This window comes from Saccostrea echinata, unplaced genomic scaffold, assembly GCF_033153115.1.
Source record: "Saccostrea echinata isolate AGI-Se365-2 ecotype Australia unplaced genomic scaffold, CSIRO_AGI_Sech_v1 ptg000016l, whole genome shotgun sequence".
NCBI lineage: Eukaryota > Metazoa > Mollusca > Bivalvia > Ostreida > Ostreidae > Saccostrea > Saccostrea echinata.
Window position 1 is genome coordinate 20,059,722 of NW_026889765.1, and position 10,821 is coordinate 20,070,542.

Consider the following 10,821-nt stretch of genomic DNA (forward strand, 5'->3'; position numbering starts at 1 on the left):
AACCCTTAAACATTAAAACACATATACCCATGGTCTGTAATATTTACACACGAACGAAATAACTTATTTTTTGAGCCCGAAAACTAAGATCTACGTACTAAGGAGAAGCCATTTGATTTCCTCTTTCACTTCTTTTTCAGTATCTACAATTCATGGATTTCAATATCTAATTCATTAATATCAAATTATTTCAAATTTTAGAATGTAGGACTTAGGTTAACGCTAACACTGATAATACACAAGTGGTATATGCTAGAAAATAGCAATATACATTCTTCTCAGCTTGATTGCTTGTTGCCTTTTGAAAAAGTACAAAATTTTAAGAATCTTTAGAGTTTACACATACTTTTGCATATCATCTGGGCAGACAATAAAAAAACAGATGAATAAAATCCGATAACCTCCACTATTCATTCAGTTTCGGTGCTAAGCTATTTACTTAAGAATTATCTCAGTCGTGTAGAGCACATACAGTAGAATGACATTTCATTTACACCCTGCTTTGCAAAAGTCTATTTTTGTAATCTTGTATTTTAATGATTAGTATCGTCTACAAGTTTATTAAATATGGACATAAAGTTTTTTATCTACTACTAGTATCTACTAAAAATAATACTCTATTCAATAGGAATGTAAAAAAAAAGATCGATAATTAAGATACTACAATGTACTCACAAAATTCTTTAGGACAATTCCTATTTCGTCGTGGTCATTAGTGAAAAAAATACATGTACTGACATGTTATGAAAGCAAATCTAAGTAATCACAATATGCTTCGTGAGAACTTATATCAATAAAAAACAGCTTAAAATCACCAGTTCATCCCCTATAAAAACTATGCAAAGAAGATACTCGAACAAGACGAGCAAAATGCGTATTATGCGACAAATATGAAAGTGCAAAAACAAATTGAATAAATTTCAATTAAGAAAAAAATTCTTTGATATTTCATTTAACATTAGCGTGTACTTTATGTAAAATCTCCACAAATCGCAACAATCTCACAACGATTGAAATTAGTCGTCTATGAAATACCATACGTACACCAAAGAGGGCAGAAATGATCATTTCTTCATTCTAAAGACAATTTTTCTTTATTTAAAATTTTTCTTCGATTCATTTTATTGAAAGATTATAATCAAAGTAAGCGTAAAATTATACATTCTTTGGTTTAAAAAAAAAAAAACAAAATTGGGGCAAAGACCCACTATACCTTAAAAAATGATTTTTATGACACAACTTCCGTATGTTCCCGAAATATTTGAAGTCCATTTAGTCAAGGTTCATATCACAAACATGATAACAATGCCGATATTAGTTATAAACGGTATAGCGTAGTGGTTAGCGTATTACTCAGTCTCGAAAGAAAAAAAATTATACTGTTTTTTTTTTTTTTTTTTTTTTTTTTTTGGCTTGCGTTCAACCCCCAATGATATCACATTTTTAAAGTCCTTCAAAGGCATACGGTAACGTCTTTGTATGAGTGAGAAATTCTCGAATGGGACGATAAACAACATACAACCAATCAATAAATCTACATCAGCTGCCTTGTCTGCTTTGGGACAGGTTGGTACAATGTAGGTATTTTGCGACATAGGAATTCATTTTATTGATTATAAATCAGACAATCAATATCTGTCAAAAATCATTCAAGCGTGAAATCCATTACATATGAAAATTAAAACTGCTAACTGATGATACAGGCAAAAAACAATCTGATTAAAATCAGATCTTTGTAATTCTTCGAGAATCTGATAGTCGATGTACAGCGTAACAAAGATCTGATTGTGCTTTTGTACTATTTATAACCCCATATTACAACCTCATATAGTGACCTCCTTTGATCCTTGAAGAACAGGTTATTTTTGTCTCATTTTCATTAATCTGTTATTTACAAGTCGAAGTACTTTCTGTTCTATAAAATAAGAATTCTTGCATTAATTATTCTCTTGTTCTATTATGCTATGTATGGTACGTATATGTATCGGCCGGAGTCTATGATGTTCTTTGGGAAATTCAAGCAGACGTTGCATGTCAATCGCTTTACCTGGTTGTTAGTCCATCTCCAAAAATAAATGATGATTAGAACAGATTTGTTTTGTAATTGAATGTGGTTGATCTTCCCCATGTTTTTTCCGTTTCGCTGTTTTCATATTTACTCTATATTTTCATAACTTAAAGGTAAAATTGGATTGATCTCCCTCTCTTCTATGTCAGGTGATCATGCGGCTCGTATAATTTATCTGTGTTCTTCAGGTTTTCATACTGTTTTGCCGCATCTTTGCCAATTCTGTAGAAAAGGGGAAAATATATAAAAATTAAAAATGTATATACCCGCACATGTAAAAATGCATTGAAATTAATTTTGGTATTGTTGGTCATTGTTTCTGATAAAATTAACCTTCTGATTTTCATAGTTTTTTCTTAAACTGATTGCATATTTCGTCGACTAATGTTTTTTTTTTTTTTTCGTAATGCAAGTACTTTACGACTACAGGTTCAACACAGCCCTACCCTAACATCAGAACCCATGGCCCAGGATCATGAAATTCACAATTTTGGAAGAGGTACTATCATCATCATAACTATTCACTTAGTTGAAGATTTTCAAAGAATTAACACATTTTCACTCTATGATCAATAGAGCCCCCCCCCCCCCTCCCCAGTGAGAAACACCAGAACCCCTGACCCTGGGACCACAAGTTTTAATTTTTTTTTTATAAGAAGCACCCTTGTTCATCATAACTATACACTTTGTTAATTTGCTCAACAATAAGGAGAAGGCAGGGTAATTTGATAGAATTAATGCATTTTCACTATATTATAACAGCGCCCCACCCTTTCGCCAGAGCATCTGACCCAGGGGCCATGAAACTCACAATTCTGGAAGAAGCACTCTTGCTCATCATATCTATAAATTTCTTTGCTTTAGAATCAGGAGCAGAAAAGAATATTTTCAAGAAATTATGCTTTTTCACTATATAATCAGTAAAGACCCCAAACCCTTTTTGAACAGTACCCCAGACCATTGGCCCCCAAATTTCACAATTTTGGAAGAAGCACCCTTGCTTACCATGACTTTGTACTTAGTTTGTTTAATATCCACGAGAAGATAAAAAGATTTTCAAAGAAATAAATAAAAGTACTTTCACAATATGATCTACATTTATATAGCCCCACCCTATCTAGCACCACTACCCCTGAACCTGGGGCCCTGGATTTCATAATTTTGGTAGAGGACCCAATGTATATTACAATCATGCCAATAGTTTGACTGATTGATGTGCAGGAGACAGACTTGGGGTAATGCTTAATATAATGGTAATGCATTCCAATGCATTGCTTGAACTCGAAGTAATGCTTAGTAATGTGTAATGCCAAAAAAATTGCATTACATGTAATGGAAATGTAATGCATTACTTTCTCAAATGCTGGCATTATATAGCATTACAAAGCATTATTTTGTATATACCTATTAAAAAAAATTAAAATTGACATGGAAATTATTGTTTAGATTAATTTTTTTAATAATAGAAATGAATGAAAACAAGTTAACCTATTTAAATAAACTTTGTATTTATTTAAATACATTTTTTTATTCTGTTGAAAGTACAATTACCACACATTTAATTTTTTTATATTTATTTTAGATAGGATTTAATTTAAAAGAGTGTTTTTTTTTAAAATATTATATCCTTTAAAAAATAACTTCCGGTATCAGGCACACTAATTAATGTACTCTGTAAACTGTTAATTGTCACCTTTTGAATTGAATATCATCAAAACACACAATTGTCTCTAAGGTTATATAACAATTAAAGCAATGTATTGTTTTGAGAAGTACTCCAAGAACCAGCCGCTTTTTTCTGACTGTGTTTATGAAACATTTGTAAGCCAATAACAAAATTTGTTAAATTTTGTGAAAAGTTTATTAAACTACCGTGATCGTATAGATTTTTAAACGCTTGTTTCTGAAATTTCACCAGAATAGACCAATACGCCGGATGAAGCAAAAGTTTTAAAGATCCTTCCCAAATATTCCAGAAGAGCGTAGAACTAAAACTCCAAAAGTAATAATTAAGGTGATGTCCAAAAAATTAGAGTCCAATTTGTAATCCGAAGAGTCAATAGATGTCTAATGAATTGTCTAAAGAAAGAAGGATAAAGTCAAGAATAGAGTAGAAAAGAATGCCGTTTTCCGGCAAAACAGGGTATTTTGTGCTCAGAGGGTATTCATGGTCCCGGATATAAAAGTACCTTTTATTGGTTGTTTTAACATTGCCATACCACCTACGCTAAGTCCGTAGGTCTGTCCGTTGACCTATCAACCCCAGCATGGCACCACTCTCCAAGCCAGGTATACCTTCATTAATTATATTTATGGACTCAGTCTCCATCTCTGCACCACAGGAGTTTTAGCCCTAGTCACTTTTACTTATCTGCTTCAAAGTTTCCAATTTTATTACTCTTAATCAAGAATCTTAATAGTAACTTTGCATTTCCGTTCAAATTTTATTACTTAGTATCGATGGACTTGATTGGTCTATTCTGATCAATTCCATTACAAAAATGATTTACAAAATTATAGTTCATTGTACCAACAAAATCCAATTGGTTCTAACAAGATAATCATAGTTCATGAATATAAAGTCCCTTTTCCAATTATAAAGTTACTGCATGTGGTACACTAATAATGTACATCCTTGTTTGATGACCTTTTATTTTATTTTACTGTCACTAATAAGATCACTATAAATAACTAAAATGATTAGGATATGAATATAGTCCAAGTTTAAAATGTTCAAATAAAATGTCCGTTCTAAACCCCATAGGTTTACACATTAATTGAGCTGGTCTAGCTAGCTTGAGCTGACCATGACAATCCATTGCAACAAAAGAAATAGAAGACAGGCATTCTACTTTTAGCAGAGCAAAATGTACATACTGTCCAAACTTTTTTACAAGTTTGTCAATGCATTTAATTTTTGTCATAATTTATGGTACTAGATAAAAATAATCTTTATATGTATTATTCAGTTTAGTTTTAGCTTCAGTGAGGAAGTAAACTAACCCGAAAGTTAAACTGCTTTTCGACATCAATAGTTTCACAAAAAAATGCATATTAATGTACATGTTTTTATCTTATTGGCAATCGGAAAGTTCGATCTTCCTATGAATAATAAAAACATACGTAAATTGTTTACCGTGTAATAAATACAAGTACTTGAATTAAAATTTGAATTATCATTCACCATGTTTAGTTTTGAAGGAGTGGGATGCATGTTTATGAAAATAGTTGCAAAGTTTTGTATTTTTATTTTTGAAAACCTACAAAAGTAATGATAATGTTAATGCATTACTTTGCTAAAGTAATGGTAATGTAATGCATTACTTTAAGAAATGACAGTAATGGTAATTTAATGCCCAAATTCTTGAAGAAATGGTACTGTAATGCATAACTTTACAATGTAAATTGCCCCAAGTCTGGAAGGACTTCAGAAGATTGCATTAATTTTGGTGGTTGTAGAAAAAAAAAATTTCTTAAAAACAGAGTAAACAGGGCAACAACAGAGTCCCAGCCGTTGTTCAGGTGAGTCAAGAACCTACCCTCACAATGTACATGTACATGTATAAGAAGTAACCTTATTGTGGAAGAAGCTGTTACGATAAGACGTGAAATATGGCCCAATTTAAAACACTTTTTTAAATTACAAATAAAGTATATTGTGCTGGTAAATATCCCTCCAAAAAATTGGTATAAAACTCAAAATATCACTTAAGTTTTCGAATAAGATTGCAACCTTCAGTTCCATGCTATTATAAATGGCGTCCGTGACGAAGAAAATGTTTACACTAGTTTATATCAAAGTTATTTTTAGGATTAAACAGCCGAGAAACAACATGTTTATGCCATTCCTAGTTAATATATTGTTTACAGCATGAATATTAAGAAAATATCAGCTAATCCTGACAAACACGAAAAAAATCAAATTAATCTCAAAAACAAAAAATTATTCAACACAACTTACAGAAAAAACGGATGTTTTTCTTTTCTTGACTTTTTTTTTAAAATGCTGTTTGTTCAAGGTCAAAGTTCACTAATACTGAAAACTTATCTGTCATACAACAAACTGCGGGTGACTCATCAAAAAGTGTATGGGATATAACTAAACTTTTATGACGTCACATTTTCAGAGACGGTATTTTCATTTTTTTTTTAACAAACTGTAAACTATACCTCAAAAATATATTTGAAATTGGGGTGGGACACTTCACCTTTCGATTCTATACTCTTTCATTTGCAACCAACCTTAGATTTTTACATACATTGAATAGTGATAAAATTATTTTCAATTAAATTTTGATGATGTCGCTGAAAAAAAAAAAAAAAAAAAAAAAAAAAAAAACTTTTCCTGAGATACATGCAAGATGTAGGTCGAACCCGACCATAGTTTTCCCACTGTGGGAAGTCTTGCTCTTTTGAAGTAAAAAATAGCTCTGGCACATGGCACTTATTCCTGTTTTCTGCTGACTATAACATAGCAATCTCTATCATGTGGCCACAGATTATCGGACAGTCCGACTACCGAACCGTCAGACTATCAGACCGTCGGAATACTGGGCGGTCGGCTTGAAGTTCAAGTTTTAATTTCGATCTCTTTTTCTCTCGAAAAATATTTTTGAGTTCAAAATTGTATGATTCACGGAAACTTGAAATTCCGTGAGCATTTATTGGCGTTGTAGAGTGCATTTGGAAAGAAGCATTTCCCAATGTTCCTTAGGATATATTTTATCACAATCACGCTGCTTCACATTAAAATGTCATATGTAATCTTTATTTAGTGCACTGTGTTCATTAATCATGGACCATTCACGGTAGCTCAGTCGGTCGCTCTGTGATCGGGAGGTCGTAAGTTCGAATCTCGGGCGCGACTGACCTAAGTCGATAAAAAAATGGGAAGCAACTGTTCCTTCGCCATGCGCTCGGCACTTTGAAGTGAAAGTTGCGGGTCCTTCGGATGAGACCTTAAAAACCGAGGCCCCGTGTCACGGCAGGCGTTGGCACGATAAAGATCCCTCACTGCTCAATGGCCCTAAGTGCCGAGTAAAGGTCAAAATTTGAAGCCCTTCACCGGTATATGGTGACGTTTCTATATGAGTGAAAAATTCTCGAATGGGACGTAAAAAAAGCATACAATCAATCAATCAATCAATCAATCATTAATCATGATTCTTAATTTTTTGAGGGGCCCAGTCTGATGAGAAGAAATGAGAAAAAATATCTTGAAATGAGGAAAGGCTGCTTTAGATAATTAAATCCACTTCGATTTGCTCCACTTTAGTATTGTTTTTCGTTCTGTATTCTTGCCATGTCAAACAGTTCCATTTACACTTTAATTTTTGGTTTTTATAGGGTATACGGTCAGAGTGCACTTACGTTTGATGACTGCAATTTCATTATAATTATATGGGTAGAATATGTGTAAATTTAGCTTTCGTTTCTTTCCCTTTGAAATAATATTATTAAATAATATTGTTTTCCAAGTATCTTTCGCACCTGTCTTTTCAGTGGTGTCCATAGTTCCAGTCACTTTAGTGGTGGTTTTAATTTCTTTAGTCTCAGCCACATTATTATTGTCACTTGTTCCAACTTTTTCAGTAGTGTCCTTAGTTCAAGCCTTTTCGATGGAGTCCATAAGTCTAGCCTCATTATTGGTGTTCCTACTACCAGCCGTTTTAGTGGAATCCTGAGTTCCAGCCATTTCAGTGGAATCTTTAGTTTCAGGAATCTCAGTGGTGTCCATGGTTCCAGCCTTTTCAATGGAGTCCTTTAGTCCAGCCATTTTAGTGGAGTTTTTAGTTCCAACCGTTTCACTGGAGTTTTTACTTCCAGCCATTTCAGTGGTGTCCTTTCTTCCAGCCATTTCAGTGGTGTCCTTAGTTTCAACCTTTTCAATGGAGTCCTCAAGTCCAACCCCTTTAGTAATTTCCCTTCTGCAAGCCTTTTCAATGGAGTCCTCAAGTTCAGTCTTTTCATCATTGCCCTTAGTTCCAGCCTGTTTGATCGTGTCCCTAGTTCCATTTTCAGTTCAAATTCATAGAGAAGCAAGATTTATTAGGGACTATTTCTTGTGGTGGAAGGATATTTAGAAGAAAGTTCTCAAATCTTTGTTAAATTTAATATCTTAGAACATATTTTAACTCAGAGAATATTTTCCGTTATTATATGCTAGGAATATTAAATATTAGTCTTAGTTAATATTTTTAGAATAATATACGATAATAACCATCGATTTGTTAGCTCTCTAGCTACAAATTAGTTCCAAAATGCTTTTGCACAATTGGCTGAAAATTTTTATAGAGGATATACATATTAAATGATTTTACTTGGTTTTTTCTTTGCAGAAAATGATTTATACAAACACAAATGGAATTTTTAATATCAGGAAAACCCACGATCTTTTAATATAATTATATAGAGCTTGGATATTTTCTCCGTATATTTTTATTTAAAATAGGTGTTTGATTCAGTTTCTGTGATATTGTTTAGTTAATTATTTGCTTATTGTTTAGAGTCTTGTAAGAAAGCCCCGAAAATAGAAACGGGACTTCATGACTGGAAAGTTTTGCATATATAGGCAGTCTGTGGAACAGGTCTTGGTCACCAAAGATATACATTTACAGGCAATTATTTGGAGAAAATGACTAAATAGCATGGATAAGCAAAAGGTACTGTTAATCCTTTTTTATTGGGGAGGATTACATTTTGGCGTAATTACGCGAGACAGTCTGCTCGGTAGATGTATAGGCCTATATATATTAATCGTATTGCCAACATCGGACCAACGTTGGACACGCATTCAACTTACATGGCAAATGATTAGCCTTTCAATCATAGAAGTACAACACAATTCCTGTATTTGTTTTAATTTCCATCATTTCAATACAATGAATTTAATCAATTTTAGAAAATCATCTTGGTTTTAGAGTATTCATGTCACTTTTATTAAGGAATCTTGATTATTGAATGCAATCAGCGGGGGAAAGGATACACATGTAGTTCAAATGTTTTTTCTAGACAGTATATTAAACATCATTATTGATCATGTTGATAATCACTTCTAAATTTCTCTTGTATAGGAATCCACTATTTCAAACTTTTAGAATGTAGGAATGTAAATTAATTGTGCATTTTCTCCTGTCCATATTACCACATTTGAATTGTCCACTCCTTTTTCCTGTCCATGCGATTGTTGTTTCTTTGTGCTAGAATCTATGTCTTTCAGGAAAATATTTTTGCATCAAAGGCCATCTGATACAGAGGATTTTTTCCTTCACCAGTTTCTATCAATGTTAAAAATACAATATCATTAAATAAAGTATTTTTCTTCTCAATTAGATAACTAGTAAATATACATGAACATTTTGAAACGAGTGTTAATTTTTAATAACTTCTTTAATAATTTTTACATTATGTGTAAGTTAAGTTTTAGCAAAGCATAAAATTCTATCAATCACACATAACAATTTTACTTACAATTCAAGGGCTAAAATAATCTATTTTCTCTTTTATGAGCAACAAAGTACGCTTTGTTCCAGTGCGGGCTGTGATAAGGAGTTTGCAAGATCCGATGCTCGTCTTCTAGGAAACCGGCCAATCACCTGCTGAGCAAGGGAATTTCACAACTGACCTAATTACGTGGAGTTCTTAAACACAACACTTTAGTTCCAACATACTAAATATAGAATCTACAACTCTGCTTATTGTGTGGAATCAAACTTCTTCTTGCAGTTTTCCTACATTACTATAATCTTTAATAATGATTTGATAGCTATTTTTCATAAATGAGTTCTGGTAGAATTTTTTTCAATTCAATTTAAACCAAAATTCAGTGAGTAATTAAAAAAAATTCTTCTCTTTTAACAGCCATTTTTTTTTAATGAAACCGAAATGCACCTCGGTTTGGCGGGCATATTATTACATTCCTAGCACACAGTGACCATGTTCATGCTAACATTGGGCCAACGCTGGACCAACACACTGTTACCAGCTTAAATAACCATGCATCTTTTTAATGGCTTAGCAAACATTGGGCCGACAATGACCCAGAGTAATAGTCCCAATCATGGGCGAAGCCCTGGTAGGGGCCCAGGGGGCGAAGCCCCCAGAAGCTCCTGGGTTTTCGTGTATTTTAAGAGTAAAACCAGGCACAATAATAGGGGTATTGGTTAGTTTATATGTACCAAAGTTTGGCATTATTAATACTAGTCATATCATACTTTGAATAAAGGGGGCCCAGGGGGCGAAGCCCCCGGAAGCTCCTGGGTTTTCGTGTATTTTAAGAGTAAAACCAGGCACAAAAATAGCGGTATTGGTTTGTTATATACCAAAGTATTGCATTATTGATATTAGTCATATCATACTTTGAAAATTTTAGGGGGGGGGGGGCGTGCGCCCCCCACGCCCCCCCTTAAATCCGCCAGTGCCAATTCATATGCACATCGTCCTATAGTTCGCAGTACGATGATGGGACAACGTTGGACCAATGATGTAGAGAAAACGCATGGTAACACTGGTTAAACATATACTGTTACCAGATTAAATAATCAAATTTGTTAAGGTTGTATTACAAACGTCGGACCAACGCTGGGCCAACTTTAGAATCCCAACTTCCGTAGAAAATATAGCAAAAAGGAGTTGCTTTATCTTGGACCAACGTTGGGCAAACGTAAGAATCCCAACATGGTTGGCTACTGAAGAAAAGATTGACATGGTAACATTGGTCCAACGTTGGTCCAACGTTGTCTAGCCAACGCCAA

General features: G+C 33.4%; 1 protein-coding gene across 1 annotated transcript; it reads right to left on the reverse strand.

Moving 5' to 3' along the window:
* Window positions 1–7,673: 7,673 nt before the first annotated feature.
* LOC133188209 (uncharacterized) lies at window positions 7,674–9,247 on the reverse strand. The gene is made up of 2 exons (XM_061323588.1): window positions 9,213–9,247; window positions 7,674–8,073 (listed from the first exon to the last, which is right to left on the reverse strand). Exons 1-2 carry the CDS (start codon window positions 9,245–9,247, stop codon window positions 7,674–7,676), a joined length of 435 nt encoding a protein of 144 aa, XP_061179572.1.
* Window positions 9,248–10,821: the final 1,574 nt, after the last annotated feature.

Coding starts and splice junctions, on each gene's coding strand:
- LOC133188209 (XM_061323588.1), bottom strand. CDS start 9,247: ATGGACAGGAAAAAGGAGTGGACAATTCAAATGTG. Junction 8,074..9,212: donor GAGTGGACAATTCAAATGTG/GTAATATGGACA, acceptor AAATGGAACTAG/GGACACGATCAAACAGGCTG.